General features: G+C 41.5%; 1 protein-coding gene across 1 annotated transcript in view; it reads right to left on the bottom strand.

Annotated features, from left to right (window-relative positions):
- Positions 1 to 17,490, bottom strand: part of COG7 (component of oligomeric golgi complex 7) — an 88,229-nt gene that overhangs the window by 46,325 nt on the left and 24,414 nt on the right. The window contains exons 5-7 of the mRNA XM_040458770.1: positions 11,100 to 11,182; positions 10,175 to 10,297; positions 3,645 to 3,843 (exon numbers count right to left, since the gene is read on the bottom strand). Coding sequence (XP_040314704.1) covers positions 3,645 to 3,843; positions 10,175 to 10,297; positions 11,100 to 11,182 — 405 coding nt within the window. The remainder of the gene's footprint in view (positions 1 to 3,644; positions 3,844 to 10,174; positions 10,298 to 11,099; positions 11,183 to 17,490) is intronic.

Genomic DNA, 17,490 nt, shown 5'->3' with positions numbered 1-17,490 from the left:
ATACCTATTGCTTATTAATTATAAAATCAACTTAAGCTATTTTATAAAATTAGTTTTTCTATTACATAATTTACATATTTCTAATAATACCATGTACATGCATTAATTACTAAAATAGAAACAATGTTAAAGGCAAAATATAAAGTTAGAAACTATATCTGTAGGGGCACTGGGGTGGCTCAGTTGGTAAAGCATCTGACTTTGGATTCTGTGTCTCCCTCTCTGCCCCTCCCCTGCTCGCACTCTCTCTCTCTCAAAAAATAAACAGTAAAAAAAGAAAATACCTCTGTAACATACTTGATAAACAATAGGGAAAAAATCCTTACTACATAAGGATATCTTGGGATAGACACCAAATTTTTAACAGTGGTTATTTCAAGCAAGCTGGGTTTTATAGAAGACTTTCATTTTGTGTTACAGATTTCTATAACACGAATTTTTATAACACGTACTTTGTTGCTTTCAATATTTAATGATACATTATTTTAAATAAATTGCTCTTATAAATTAACCCAAAATAAATTAAACTCCAAAAACTGAAAAATAGGCAAACGAATAAGCAATTCAAAAAAGAAGTTAATAATATAAATTTAAAAGTTGCTAGTAATAAAAGAAATGAAAAATCACAATGAAATGTCATTAACTGTCTAAGAACCTGGCAATGATGGAGAAAAACAAGTAGTGTCCAGTGCAAGTAAGGACATGGGGGATGGACACCCTCAGTCACTATTGACAGACACGAAAATAGGGAGAAACCTTCTCAAGAGCAAAATATGACAAACATCTTTAAAATGTTCATTTCTTGGGGCACCTGGGTGGTGCAGTCGGTTAAGCGTCCGACTTCAGCCAGGTCACGATCTCGCGGTCCGGGAGTTCAAGCCCCGCGTCAGGCTCTGGGTTGATGGCTCAGAGCCTGGAGCCTGCTTCCGATTCTGTGTCTCCCTCCCTCTCTGCCCCTCCCCCGTTCATGCTCTGTCTCTCTCTGTCCCAAAAATAAATAAACGTTGAAAAAAAAAAAAACTTAAAAAAAAAAATAAAATGTTCATTTCTTGGCAACTGTAATTCTTAAGCTTATCCTAAGGAATAATCAAAATTTCGGGGCTCAAAATTAATGTGCTGGACTATTCATAATAGTTTTATTTATAATAGTAGATAAAATAATTAAAGTAAGCCATACTTACAAGTGGTCATTAAAAAATATGTCTTTGGGAATGCAAGCTGGTGCAGCTACTCTGGAGAACAGTACGGAGGTTCCTCAAAAAACTAAAAACAGAATTACCCTACGACCCAGCAATTGCACCACTAGGTATTTACCCAAGGTATACAGGTGTGCTGTTTCGAAGGGACACATGCACCCCCATGTTTATAGCAGGACTGTCAACAATAGCCAAAGTATGGAAAGAGCCCAAATGTCCACTGATGGATGAGTGGATAAAGAAGACGTGGTATATGTATACAAGGGAGTATACTCAGCGATCAAAAAGAATGAAATCTTGCCATTTGCAACTACGTGGATAGAACTGGAGGGTATTATGCTTAGTGAAATTAGTCAGTCAGAGAAAGACAAAAATCCTACGACTTGACTCATATGAGGACTTTAAGAGACAAAACAGATGAACTTAAGGGAAGGGAAGCAAAAATAATATAAAAACAGGGAGGGGGACAAAGCATAAGAGACTCATAAATATGGAGAACAAACAGAGGGTTACTGGAAGGGGTGTGGGAAGGGGGGATGGGCTAAATGGGTAAGGGGCACTAAGGAATCTACTCCTGAAATCACTGTTGCACTACGCTAATTTGGATATAAATTTAAAAAATAAGTAAATAAAATAATTTAATTTAATTAAAAAAACAAAAACAAACCCATGTCTTGGTCCTGGACAAATGTCAGAAACTGCTATACCTGGGTATGGAGCAAGTTTAGTTCAGAGGCAATTAAAAAATGCTAATAGGCCAAAAACAAAAAAAGGCAACAAATAAAATTAAATACACATTTAAAAACAAAACAAAAAAACAGGTCTTGGGAAAACATTTAATGACATTAAAAAAAATATTCATTATAGGGGCGCCTGGGTGACTCAGTCAGTTAAGTGTCCTACTTCGGGTCAGGTCATGATCTCATGGTTTGTGAGTTCGAGCCTCATGTCAGATTCTGTGCAGACAGTTTGGAGCCTAGATCCTGCTTCAGATTTCGTGCCTCCCTCTCTCTCTCTGCCCCTCCCCCACTCGCACTCTGTCTCTCTTTCTCTTTCCCTCTCAAAAATAAACACTAAAACAAACCCTATCATTATATTATTTTCAGCAAAAAAAGATCATTTAAGTTTGTATGCAACCATTATTTTAAAAGATGTATATGTGTGTAGGTGTATACGTGCATATATTTTTATATGTATTTGTGGAAAATGTGTATTTATATTTGAATTACTAGCAGAAAATACAATGGAAGGCTGCCAGAGGCTCTCTGAATGATGAGGTTGTGAATCATTTTTACTCTATTTTATTTTTGGGTGTTTCCAAAGTATTTTTAAATTAAAAAAAAATACTTTTTTGGAAACCTTGATAGGAATCATTAAAAATCTAAATTTCCATGGCTGACTAACAAAGCACTTGTATACATTATTCTTTGGAGGGTGGTTCTCTCTTCTTCAGTAATGTCCATCACCAGTGGGAGGAAGGCAACCTGCCCTTTTGCCCTACCTTCATTCCACTCTGCTCCAGCAGGCTACATGGCCTACACTCTAGCCCCATGGACATGGCATCCTCGTCCCCTGGAAGCTACCCACATCCCCCAAGCCTTTCCCACAACCAAGATCTGCCGAGTGAGTGAGCCAAAACACCTATGAATCATCCGAAACTGGAACAATAAACACACTCCCTGGAATGTACGAAGTAATTATAACCAAATGTAATTAAAGGGAATAACTATTAAATAAACCAAGTTAGTGACACATAGCCGCCAAACGGCAGGACAAGGCCTTCCCGAAGCGATTTCCTGATTTGACAGCAGCATGCGTCATGAGATCTTGTGCTACCTGAAAGTTTATGATGCTTTTAACTTACAGGGGAAACAGCTGGGGAAACGTAACACAACATCGCTGTGTTCCCAAATGGGAAGGAGGAGAGCTCTGCTCCCAGACACAGCTGGGGAATGCCCATTTTCCCCACAACCACCCCTAGTCCTAACACGGCCTCCCTGCCCTTAAAATCTTGCTGACGCCCTATCAAAAAGTTCCTCTGACCTATTCGCCCTCTTCAGCTTACTTTTTAGGTTGAGCTGTCTGAGGTCTTATGACATCTCAAGGGAAGAGGACACTACCTTCCCAATGCAATCTGCTGCCAATTCGAGGCCACTGAGGCCCACCTGCCTCTTGCACATTCTAAGTGCCTGCCAAAGTGCCCCTCACTTCCCCAGAGCATGCAAAGCCCCTAGGTAGCACTGGGTTTGGTTAATACATCAGGCAGCAACCATTTCCAATGGCAATGCTTTCATGGAAAAGGCTTCCATATCTGCTGAGAAGGAAAACAAGGATCCCTTCCAAATCTGTAAAATCAGTCATCTGAAAAGACAGACAAACCCAAGCCCCAGAAGCTTCAAAAAGAGCATGTGAAGACAGGCCAGGGGACTGGGAGGAAGGAGCATTTACGTGGGCGGGAGAGCTGCGCCATCTCCAGCCCCTGGGCAAAGTGGGCGGTGGCATCGTAGAACTCCAGGAGCTTGAGGAGCCCCAGCTCAGGCCCTGCCCTCTCCACGCCTGAGCTGAGGCAGTCAGGCAGGGTGGGCAGCAAGGCCCCCAGAGTCTGAATCAGCAGCACGGTCACCACCTCGTGGGGGTTCTTGAAGACCTGCAGTGGGAGAGAGGTATCTGCGTTAGCACAAAGGACCAAGCAGGAACATACCTTTTCAAGAAGCAGTCTCCTGGATGGCTCTCAAAGGAATTTCTCCAACAGCTGGAAAATGGCCTCATCAAGAGCTTTAAGCCCCAAGTGTTCCTTCCTACAAACCCAAACAAGCTCAGAAAGTCAAGTAACTGGCACAACTTGCAACCTGTCCAGAACAATTGGCTACTCCATGTCTATTGCTAGCCACAAGTGACTTTTTTTCAAACTTATCACATGTAGAATTTAGATAGCTACCAAAATCTGGCCAGCAAGGGCTGTGAAGATGACCATGCAGAAACTAGGAGTGCATGGGAGGTGGAGAATAAAACAGAATTAAAGAAGAATACTTCACTGAATCAGGGTTGGAGGACATTTAGTCAGATTTGCACACCAGCCCACAGCCACATCTCCCCTTGACATAGACCTTGGGTTAAGACAGATTTATCTTTTACTCTAAGGACCACCAGGAATAGTAGGACCTTTTAGGGTTTTTTTTTTTTTTTAATGTTTATGTATTTACATTTGAGAGAGAGTTTGCCTGAGTGGGGGAAGAACAGAGAGAGAGGGAGAGAAAGGATCCCAAGCAGGCTCCTCGCTGTCAGCACAGAGCCCGGTATGGGGCTCAATCCCACAAACCATGAGATCGTGACTTGAGAGTTGGACACTTAACCGACTGAGCCACCGAGGACCCCAGAGGCCTTTTAGATTATAGATTCACTTATTCACCAAGAGTCTTTTCTTCTATTTTATATACTATTGATCTCTTGGACAAAACTGTAAAAATGTACACAGTACATTTAGAGAGGGCTTCTCGCAGACTCCCCTGTGTTGATTGAATGATTTTTTATTATAATGTGGCTTAAATATGCACAAAAATGAAAACAAGATATAAAACTCTTCTTAGGAATTGTGGTTTATATACACAATGGAATACTACGTGGCAATGAGAAAGAATGAAATATGGCCTTTTGTAGCAACATGGAACTGGAGAGTGTTATGCTAAGTGAAATAAGTCATACAGAGAAAGACGGATACCATATGTTTTCACTCTTATGTGGATCCTGAGAAACTTAACAGAAGTTAAGTTTCTTCCCCCCCATGGGGGAGGGGAAGAAAAAAAAAAAGGTTAGAGAAGGAGGGAGCCAAAACATAAAAGACTCTTAAAAGCTGAGAACAAACTGAGGGTTGATGGGGGGGTGGGAGGGAGGAGAGGGTGGGTGATGGGTATTGAGGAGGGCACCTGTTGGGATGAGCACTGGGTGTTGTATGGAAACCAATTTGACAATAAATTTCATATTAAAAAAAATGATGTGCATAATAATAAATCTGTAGGAAAAAAAAAAAACCCTGTTCTTAGGTAACTCTAAGGCCACAAAAGGTAGAAGCTTAAAAACTATAAAATCAATAAACTCACATTTTTATTAGAAAATACCCCGAGATGAGTGAAAAGGATAACACAACTCCCCAAAAGTTATGGGATACAGCAAAAGTAACACTAAGAGGGAAACTTATAGCTCTAAACACATACATTAAAAAAGAATATCTCAACTCAACAACCTAACTGCATACATTAAGGAATAAGAAAAAGAAACCAAACCCAAAGCTAGAAGAAGGAAGGAAATAATACAGATTAGAGCAGAGGTAAATAAAATAAAGAACAGAAAGTTAATTTAAAATTTTTTTTTCAACGTTTTAATTTATTTTTGGGACAGAGACAGAGCATGAACGGGGGAGGGGCAGAGAGGGAGGGAGACACAGAATCGGAAACAGGCTCCAGGCTCTGAGCCATCAGCCCAGAGCCTGACACGGGGCTCGAACTCACGGACCGTGAGATCGTGACCTGGCTGAAGTCGGACGCTTAACCAACTGCGCCACCCAGGCGCCCCTGGAAAGTTAAATTTAAAAATCAATAGAACTGGTTGGTTCTGTGAAAAGATCAACAAAATTGACAAATCTTGAATTTGTCTGCATGCTTCCTCATGAGAGCATTAGGGTTAAGCCTTCTGGGCAGGGACACTACATAGGTGATGCTTTGACACCAAAATCATTCTTTTTTTTTTTTTTAACACCAAAACCATTCTTAAAACAGCAACGTCATCATTCACTGTTGCTCCAGACTCTCACTACCTTCTTGAGAAAGCCAAACTCCTGTCTTAAATTCACAGTTCCTCCCCCCACACATAGCTGCACCAACACAAACCCTCCTATCTCCAGCCAAAGCATTCCCCTCACTATCCCCAAACTTGCTATGTGAGAAAATCAGAAAGACCTTCAGATACCAGCCAGCCCAATGTCCTCATTTGGCAGAAGAAACTTGCTGTGAGAAAGAGACCAGAGGAGGAAATGAAAATGGGCCTTCTAGAAAAGGAATCCTGACTCCTCGCTATGTTTGGTGAGGATGGACTGCACAATGAGAATCTCCTTCACTCTTATCTCCTACTCAGATGACCTGGGGCAGGGGAAGAATTACACTAATTGGCTGGTCAGCTGAAACTATAAAGTCACATCATAGACCTTCAGTGGCAGTGTTTTTTACACATTTCAATTAAAACACACTGGGTCTCACACTCAGAGGTGCCCCCTGTCCTTTGAAGAGATCTGGCAAAAGGGATTCTCTGGCACCTGGCCACAGACCCACCACAAAGTCCACACACTATAAGAGCAAACTTAACTCAGGCTACAGAAGCAACCTCAACAGCTCACCTGAAAACAATCTGACCTTACCTCACACCACACACAAAGACTAATTCAAAATGGGCCACAGACCTTACTGTAGAAACTAAGGGAGCTTCTAGGGGCACCTGGGTGGCTCAGTTGGTTAAGCACTGACTTCGGCTCAGGCCGTGATCTCACGGTTTGTGGGTTCAAGCCCTGCACTGGGCTCTGTGCTGACAGCTCAGAGCCTGGATTCTGTGTCTCCCTCTCTCTGCCCTTCCCCGCCTCTCAAAAATGAATAAATGTTAAAAAAAAAATGTTTTTTTTAAAGAAACTAAACAAGCTTCTAGAAGAAAACACAACAGAGCATCTTTCCAATTTGGACGTTGGCAATGGTTTCTTACAAAACAATAATCATAAAAGCAAAAATTAATAAATTAGGCTTCAACAAAATCAATACCTCTGTTTAAGCCACAGACTGGAAGGAAGTATCTACAAACTATATCTTACAAAGGATTCTTATCTGAGATATATAAAAAACTCCTACAACTCAATAATAAAAACGCAAAAAAACAATTTTTTGTAATGAGCAAAAGATCTACGCAGACACCTCACAAAGGAAGATATAAGCACATTGAAAAGGTGCTCAATATTCTTAGTCATCAGGAGAATACAAATTAAAACCACAATGAAATACTACAACACACCCACCAGAATGGACTAGCTTAGAAAGACTGACACCACCTAACTTTGGCAAAGATGTGGGGCAATCAGGATGCTCGCACACTCGTGAGACTATAAAAAGTACAACCACTTTGGGAGAATGTCTGGCAGTTTCTTATAAATCTACACATACATCTGCCCAATGATGCAGCAATTCCACTCCTAGATATTTACCCAAGAGATATGAATATGTGTATACACAAAAAAGACTTAGAGAACAATGTTCATTAGCAGCTTTATTCATAATAGCCCCAAAATGGAAATATCCCAGGTGTTCATCAGTATAAGAATGAATAAGCCAACTGTGAAATATTCACACCACGTTAACAGTATTTGGCAATAAAAAGGAACAAACCACTGACTCACACAACAACATAAATGAATCTCACAAACATGCTCAATGAAAGAAACCTTGCAGGAAGAACACACACTGCCTGATTCCGTCTATTTAAAATTTGAAAACAGGGGGCGCCTGGTTGGCTCAGTCGGTTAAGTGTCCGACTTCAGCTCAGGTCATGATCTCACAGTTTGTGAGTTCGAGCCCCGTGTTGGGCTCTGTGCTGACAGCTTGGAGCCTGGAGCCTGCTTCGGATTCTGTGTCTCATTCTCTCTCTGCCCCTTCCCCACATGTGCTTTGTCTCTATCTCTCAAAAATAAATAAACATAAAAAACTAAATAAATAAATAAATAAATAAATAAATAAATAAATTTTAAAAATGGGGCACCTGGGTGGTTCAGTCAGTTAAGCGTCCAACTTCACTTCAGGTCACGATCTCACAGTTCATGGGTTTGAACCCCATGTCTGGCTCTGTGCTGACACCTCAGAGCCTGGAGCCTGCTTTGGATTCTTTGTCTCCCTCTCTCTCTGCCCCTTCCCTGCTTGTACTCTGCTCTCTCTCTCAAAAATAATAAAACATTTAAAAAGAAAAAAAAAAACAACTGAAGGGGCAGGGGCAAAAAAAATTTTTTTTAATTAAAAAAAGTTTACAAAAATTTGAAAACAGGCCTAATTTATGGTAGAAAAAAATCAGAGCAGTGGCTGCCTTCAGGGGTGTTGGACTGACTAGGAAGGAGCATGAGAGAACTTTCTAGAGTGATGGTAATATCCTCTTATCTTAATGTTCTCTATATCTTAACAGGGATCAGGTTACACAACATTTGTCAAAATTGATCACATAGCATATTTAAGATCATTACATTCCACAATCTTACCTAAAAGGGGGCGGGGAGGGACAAATATTGAACTCTAGTTAATAATATGCATGTTCAGAACTAAATAATGCTTGCAACTGCCTTTGAAATGAATCAAAAAATAAGACCAGTCAATGAATGGAGAAGTACATGGGAAGATGGACAGATTTATGACAGAGCAAACATAGCAAAATGTTCACTGCAGAGTGCAAAAGTGAGTACATGGGTGTTCATCATACAATTCTTTCAACTCTTTTATATGTTGGAAAATTTTCATATTATAATACTAGGGGGTAAATCAGAAGGGGATACATTTACTGTGGTGTCTTTGCTTTTCTTTTGCACTATACTGACCTTCACAAGATGACGGCCACCTATCAGGCTTTTACTTCCCTGAAAAGGAAATGGACCACTGACCAAAAGCATAAATTAGCAGGATTTATAGGATGAGGCCAGAACATAATTTGAGAAGTCTAAATCCTTTTTCTTAGATGATGAAGGGCATATGCACCTGCAGACATAAGCTGGTTTTATCTTCACAACATAAGGGACGGTAAAAGAAGGCAAGGACACAGAAATGGATGTGCATCACCAGGGTCACTGAAAACCGACAACTACTTAAGTGCTGTGAAACGTCTACAGGAATTGTGTTTCATGTTGCTGTAACCTAAATCTGAGTTTGGCTGGCTCCAGGGGAAAGCAATGAGGGTAGAGAAGAGGACTTTATTTTTTTTTTTTTTTAATTTTTTTCAACGTTTATTTATTTTTGGGACAGAGAGAGACAGAGCATGAACAGGGGAGGGGCAGAGAGAGAGAGGGAGACACAGAATCGGAAACAGGCTCCAGGCTCTGAGCCATCAGCCCAGAGCCCGACGCGGGGCTCGAACTCACGGACCGCGAGATCGTGACCTGGCTGAAGTCGGACGCTCAACCGACTGCGCCACCCAGGCGCCCCTAGAGAAGAGGACTTTAAACACCAGAATGGACATGACCCTGTACAAGGGATTCCCTCCAGCTACAGTCACGTTCGTTCCAGCAGGGGACGGATGGACACTGCAAGACTAATTCACAACTAATTTTGAAAGCAGACCAAAAACCACACCACACCATCAACAGGCCCAGTAAGTCACAGCCTCTTCTCTCCTAAAAGAGGGAAGAGGATCTGGGGCACTTCCTGGCATTGAGACGGGGGAAGAAGTATTCACACCCTGGACGGCAGAAAATGCCAAGAGGCTCTGGGAAGACAAGTGAGGGGAAGTTTCCACTTGAAATGAAGTTCCTCTGTCTCATCGGTCCCCTAGGTTGGAGGGCACCTGTAAAATTGTACTCTTCCTCGAGCTCTGGGCATACCGTGTGAACAAGGGAAACTAAGCCAGGTGAGTTTTACCTGAAGTTAAGATAAAAACAATCCTGTTCACTCAAGCACCACCTGACCAAGGGCCTCCTGCTTTTAGATCAGAAGATAACGGCCTCCAGGAATTCCACAGGCTCCCTGGCTGAACAACACGCAACACTGTCACATTAGATTCTATTTAAGATACAGATGAGAACGATAAGAAGAGTTTTAAGGAGACTGAAAGATTTTACTGCCTTGGGTTTCAAGGCTTATCTTTAACTCCTTTGGTGATGGCAGCAAATAGGGAGGTTCTTCCAGGAACACTTGAAGCAGAGGAGAGACCACTGCCAGAGCAGACACCCATCCCCTAAGACCCAAGCGAGCCATTACCTGCGTAGACCACTGGATCTGCGTGTGCCAGGCCCCGAGCAGGGCGTCGTAGAATCTGGTGAGCTGCCGGTCCAGAGGGAGGTCACTCTGGCACAGCTCCTGCCAGGTTGCTAAAAGCTGCGCCTGCAGAGGCAGAGCAAAGGGGACCTTGCTGAGTGACTGAGACAGGCCACCTGCTAACGCTGTCCTGCCCTCCCGACAAGGTGAGCGATTGATTTCCTGCCACCTACTGTCCCTAGCAACTGCCCGCTGAAGGCCATTTGCTTCAAAGGAGGGCTAAAACGAGAAGTCACAGCCACCTGCTCTGATCATCTATCAGACATTGAATCCGTTGCCCTCCCAGTGTTCCTTTCTTCTTTTATCTTGTCCCAACAGCATGCCAAGGTCCTTCCACTGGGCATGCTACACTCTCCCCGACAGACCTTTCAGGTGTGCTTGAATGTGCACTTCAGCTTCATGTCCCAACACCCCTGCTTAAAGACACGCAAGGTTGGACGTGAAGGAATCAAGTTAGCCCAGGAAGCTGTTGGTTTTTTTTTTTTTTACCTAACATCAACAACCCCAGAAAACAAAAAATTCTGACAGCTTCCGGAGAGCATCATAAGGCCTAAGAGACTACTTTCCCTTGAAAGACAAGAATGGGAGGAATTGTAACAACTTTTCAGTCTATAAATGAAATCCAGCTATAAACATAAAATATGCTGAAAACTGAGGGCTTGCTTCCCTCCCCAACCCCCCCCCACCCCCACCCACTGGCAAGGAAATGAATCCACAGGCTGGACCAAGAACACCCCCTACTGGCTAATTAAAAGAAGAAGGCCAGAGGGCGAGAAGGCAAGTTGTCTCTACCTTGGAGTACAAACACTGGGGTTCTGCAGCCCAGCACTGTATGCATTCCACAACATAAGCACTCCCAGCTTCTCACCTTGTGACATTTGTAGTAGTAGGCAAGCAGTTGGGGCATCCGGTCAATTTCAGTAAACACCTTCACAAACATTTTGGACTGATCTAAAGGAGAACAACATAAAACGTGCATGCGCTGTTACCAGGTTTCCTGTTGCAGACAGAAGAAAGAGTTCACCAGGCTAAATGTGGACATATGTAAGCTCCTGTTCGGAACTTCTTACCTATGCAATGAATTAACTCATGCATGGAGAGTAAGAAGACGAAAAATAAGTCAAGATAAGGGGAGAATACCTACTCAGACACCGCAAGCCTTGGCTTGTTTAGATAATGCATCAGTAAGCATCACTGACAGAGCTGAGATCATACATCAGCAAAGTCATTGCTGTATGTGAAGAATGGAATGAGTTCAAATCAGGGCTGGGACTGGGGTGGGGGGCAGGAAGGGGGGTGGCGGGTAGGGGCAAGCCTGGGCTGCAAAATCAAAGGGGACTCTCACTCTCAGGCTTGCACAAGGGCAGGGTGAGAGCCTCCTTAGATTTCTGTGCTTGAGGCATTTCACCTGCCTCACCTCATCCTGGCTCTGACTAGAATCATAAAATGCCAGCAACAGAAAGATAGCTAAGAAACCATCAATGGACCTGATGTTACAGGTGAGGAAAGTGCAGCCCAGAGAGCTTCTGTCACTTGCAGGTCAATGGCAGGACTGCCCAATCACAGCACTGACTGAACCATATGAAACTACTGCTATTCAACCATTTTGACCTACAAACATAGCAATGTCATATGACTCAATCTAATATCTATATGAACTAAAAAATGCTGACACAAGCAGACCTTCTGCCCATTGCCTAGAATCACGATGCTCTTTGTTGCCTCAGGGCCTTTGCACTTACCGTCTGGGATGATCTTTCTGGCTCTCTGTATGGTTCTCCCCTTATCAGGAGGGTCTTTACCAATCAATTTAGAATTTAGAAATCTAAATTAGGTTTCTCTTGTTATTTATTTCCTATCACATATTCTCCTTCGTAGAACTAATCAAAATCTATATTATTCTATTTAGTCACCTGTGTGATAGTTTGTCTTTCTCACCCTTAGAAATACAAGCTCCATAAGGCTGTGACCTTTCCTGTCTTATCTCTCACAGTTCCTAGAAATTAGTGCAGCACACTACAAAAAAAAAAAAAAAAAAAAATGTATTAAGGAGAGCCTGGGCAGCTCAGTCGGTTAAGCATGCAACTCTTGGTTTCAGCTCAGGTCATGATCTCATGGTTTGTGAGATCAAGCTCCATGTCAGGCTCTGTGCTGACAGCATGGAGACTTCTTGGGATTCCCTCTCTCCCTCTTTCTCTGCTCCTCCCCTGCTCTCTCTCTCTCTCAAAATAAACTTTTAAGAAAATGTAGTAAATTAATGACTATTTTAAATAGCATTGTTTTTCAGCAACATAAATAACATGTTCCTGGTAGAAAAAAATGGAAAATAAGTAAGAAGGAAATCCTATCATACTCTGTTAAACACTGTCAACATTTTGGTGTATATTCAAAGAGTGTTTTCAGATAAAAATTGGTACATTTACTAGTCTAAATATACAATCACAACTTAAAAAAAAATCTCCACTGGATAGAGTAGAACTTGTTATTTCTTGAAACAAATAATAAAGCAGAATTTGGTGATATAGCAAACCCAGTTAGGAAAAGTGTTGAAAAACTTACAGGTAACATGTGAGTCTTCAGCCCTTACAGAGTTCGAGTTTTTCAAGGTTAGTACATTCAATTAAACACAAATATGTAAAACTAGGGGAAGTTCTTGACTTAGACAAAAGAAAGAAATAGGAAACTTACTTTGGCAACCCCAATACAGAGTTCTAACTCCTGCCAATACCACCGACTCAACACACAAGGCACTGCTTGAGCACCTGCCTGGGGAAGAGCCACCTGCTGGGTGCTGGTGGGTGCGGGGGGAGCAGGCAGGGGTCTGATGGTGGACGTGTTGTTGTGCATCCACACCCACTGCCCTTCTTCTGCTGACAAAACTCTGGCTGTTCTCGAGGGACAGGGCATCTGCCTCTCACTCTCCCACTTTTTTTTTTTTTTTTTTGCAGAGCAAACTATTTAGGTTATATTACTAAACTGTACCATTAGCACTTTCCTATAGCTGCTGGTAATTACTTATACTAAGACAGAGCAAATGCCAAATGTCTTTATCAAAGAATAGTGTTATTTAATACTCTTGGTTTTGTTACCAGTTTTATTGAGAACAGTTGACATAATATCACTGTATACGTTGAAGGCACAGAGCATGCTGGTTTGATCCACACATACTGTGAAATGATTACAATAGGTTCAGCTAACATCCATTTTCTCACGTAGATACAATAAAAAGAAAAGAAAGAAGAAAAGAATAAAGGACAAAAAAATTCTTCTTGCGATGAGAACTCTTCAGATTTATTTTCTCAACAACTGCCCTATGTATCATATGCAGCAATGTTAGCTATGGTCATCATGTTGTACGTTACATCCCTAGTACCTGTTATAACTGAAGTCTGTACCTTTTTTTTTTTTTTTTTAAGTGGGCTTCATATCCAGTGTTGAGCCCAATGTGGGGCTTGAACTCATGACCCTGATCAAGACCTGAGCTGAGATTAAGTGTCAGACGCTTGACTGACTGAGCCACCCAGGCACCCCTGAAGTTTACACCTTTTGACCATTTTCCATTTAAATGTTTCCAGTGAGCTGACTCATCTCCAGAGTAATGGATTCAGAGATGCAAACGCCTGCACATCAATACAAACAAGATTAATCCTGGGACCTGTTCTTAAGCTCTGAGGATAGATGCCTGGAACTCTAAGGGCCACATGAAAAGTGCACCTAGAAGTAATGCCAACACACAGAGAGAGCCAAGATATGGCAAGAAAGAGAGACGGGGTCCTAACAACACAGTTTGTGCTCCTGGATCAGCAACACCTCCTGAACTTCTCAGTTCCATAAGCAATATATTCTCTCTCTCTCTTTTGTTTAGGCCAGTTTGAATTGGTTTTCTGTCACTTGCAACCAAAAGAAACTCAAACTGATACAGGCCTCCTGTGAGTTAGGTGGAGTCCCTGGTCTCTATGCCATCTACCCAAAGTGTAATATGTGGTAAATGGATTCTTATTATTTCAAACAACTGATTTTGGATTATAAACAAGACAGTATAACAAACGTATAGCACCAAAGGCAAATTTCATTTACTTTGCTTTTGCACATGATTTCGCATTCTATTTAATGTAAGGAAGTACTTCTTACACGATGCCCTGCATAGAGGAGATTATGCAGGGCATAATTATCCGTTAGATGAAATACATGATGAGAAATGCTCTTAAATCTTGTCCTAAAATATTTCCCCCATTGCGTCAGTCTGTACAACTTTGCCCTGTTTCCTCCTAGGTATAGACACAGAAATCACCCCCTTTGGCTGGTGCCTGAGAGGGCTTCTCCCACTCTCTATCACTCATTCTTCCTGGAGGAAGAGAGTATCTGCTTGAATATGTCAATAAATATAAACAGAGATGATGAGAATATGAAAGACCTTCCATACACTAAGTAGGTAATAACACTTTAAAAAATGCACTGTAGATAAGCTGTCCCCCTTTTACATTCACACTTCTTCCAAAGCTTTTCCATTGATAGAACCTCACTTTAACCTTGTGCAACCCTATGAGGCCAGAAGACAGAGAAACTGCCAGCAGAATAAATAAGCCAGTCAAGATCATACAACTAGAAGGGATGAGACCAATTCTTGGTCGGGTTCCCGAGAATTCATCTAACTCCCGCGACTTGCCCAACAGGACAACTGACAAGGCGAGAGTTCCAGAAGGAAAGTCTCTGGGGAAAAAGGGAAAGTAACTTAGAAGAACATCTTACTCCCATTTTGGAAAAAAATGAAGGACTGTTGATGGCAGCAAGAATGAGAGGGATATCAAACTCAATACCCAAAACACAAATAATCCAGTGAAGAAATGGGCAAAAGGCATGAATAGACACTTCTCCAAAAAAGACATCCAGATGGCCAACCGACATATGAGAAAATGCTCAACATCGCTCATCATCAGGGAAATTACAAATCAAAACCACAATGAGATACCACCTTACACCTATCAGAATGGCTAACATTAACAACTCAGGCAACAACGGATGTTGGCGAGGATGCGGAGAAAGAGGATCTCTTTTGCATCGTTGGTGTGAATGCAAGCTGGTGCAGCCACTCTGGAAAACAGTGTGGAGGTTCCTCAAAAAACTAAAAAGAGAACTACCCTACGACCCAGACATTGCACTACTAGGCATTTATCCACAGGATACAGGTGTGCTGTTTTGAAGGGACACATGCACCCCCATGTTTATAGCAGCACTATCAACAATAGCCAAAGTATGGAAAGAGCCCAAATGTCCATCGATGGATGAATGGATAAAGAAGATGAGGTGTGTGTATATACACACACATACACACACACGCACACACGCAATGGAGTATTACTCAGCAATCAAAAAGAATGAAATCTTGCCATTTGCAACTACGTGGATGGAACTAGAGAGTATTATGCTAAGCGAAATAAGTCAGAGAAAGACAAATATCATATGACTTCACTCATATGAGGACTTTAAGAGACAAAACAGATGAACATAAGGGAAGGGAAGCAAAAATAATATAAAAACAGGGAGGGGGACAAAACATAAGAGACTCTTAAATATGGAGAACAAACTGAGGGTTGCTGGAGGGGTGGTGGAAGGGGGGATGGGCTAAATGGGTAAGGGGCATTAAGGAATCTACTCCTGAAATCATTGTTGCACTATATGCTAACTTGAATGTAAATCTTAAAAATTAATTAAATAAAAAAGTAAACCTCAAAAATAAATAAATAAATAATAAATAAGTATTAAAAAATAAACTTCAAAAAAAAAAAAAAAAGAATGAGAGGGAATGGGGTGCCTGGGTGGCTCTGTTGGTTAAGCATCTGACTCTTGGTTTCAGCTCAGGTCATTATCTCACAGTTCGTGGGATTAAGCCCTGCATCGGGCCCAGAGCCTGCTTGGGATTCTCCTTCTCCCTCTCCCTCTCTCTCTGCCCCTCCCCTGCTCATGTGTTTTCTCTGTCTCTGTTTCTGTCTCAAAAATAAATAAACTTTAAATATATATTTAAAAATAAAAGTCTTGGGGCGCCTGGGTGGCTCAGTCGGTTAAGCGGCCAACTTCAGCTCAGGTCATGATCTCGCAGTCTGTGAGTTCGAGTCCCGCGTCAGGCTCTGTGCTGACAGCTCAGAGCCTGGAGCCTGTTTCAGATTCTGTGTCTCCCTCTCTCTGACCCTCCCCCATTCATGCTCTGTCTCTCTCTGTCTCAAAAATAAATAAACATTAAAAAAATAATAATAAAAAAAATAATAATAAATAAATAAATAAATAAATAAATAAAAGTCTTTCATTAAAAAAAAGAATGAGAGGGAATAAAAAGGCGATCAGAAACTTAAGGACAGGGGTGCTTGGGTGGCTCATTTGGTTAAACGTCTGACTCTGAATCTCAGCTCAGGTCTTTATCTCAGAGTTGTGAGAGGAAAGAAAGACAGAAAGAAAGACAGAAAGAAAGAAAGACAGAAAGACAGAAAGAAAGAAAGACAGAAAGACAGAAAGAAAGACAGAAAGACAGAAAGAAAGAAAGAAAGAAAGAGAGAGAGAGAAAGAAAAAGAGAGAGAGAGAAAGAAAGAAAGAAAAAAAAAACAACTTAAGCATAAAATGAAGTTGGATAGGAAAGGAATTAAAATCTAGTGCCTGATCTGACTCTGCAAAAATGAACTGAGTTTATTATAAAGTTGTGATAATAGAAACACTATTTATTAATTCAATTAAAAACGATGGTATAGGGACACCTGGGTGGCTCAGTCGGCTGAGTGTCCAACTTCAGCTCAGGCCATGATCTCATGGTTTGGGGACTGGAGCCCCACAGCCCTACATCAGGCTCCACACTGACAGCTTGGAATTCCCTCTCTCTGCCTCTCTTTCTGCCCCTCCCCCACTTGTTCTCTCACTCCCTCTCTCTCAAAAATAAAGATTAAAAAAATTAAACAAAAAAACAGTGGTAAAAGAGGAGAATGGGGAGAAAGGAGTCATATGAAAGCAAAATCCTTAGCTGTAACAATAGTAAGCCGACAGTTTCTAAAATTAATATACAAAGAAATAAAATATGTATTATGTGGAAATATAAAGTGGAATACCACAGAAAACAGCTCTGAGATTTAAAGTGATCTCCTGGGGTCAGGACTGGGGAATGAGGTGGTAGAGGAAAACAGTGTTATCTTCCCCAATAAGACCTCCAGTACTATTTAACTTTTCCAACACCGTAGGTGACGGGAACAAATTTTAACTGAATTCAAGAAGAAGAAAA

The sequence above is a fragment of the Herpailurus yagouaroundi genome, unplaced genomic scaffold, assembly GCF_014898765.1.
Source record: "Herpailurus yagouaroundi ecotype Mexico unplaced genomic scaffold, PumYag 222, whole genome shotgun sequence".
In the NCBI taxonomy this organism is placed as follows: Eukaryota; Metazoa; Chordata; class Mammalia; order Carnivora; family Felidae; genus Herpailurus; species Herpailurus yagouaroundi.
This window is presented reverse-complemented; position numbering and strand designations above follow the sequence as displayed.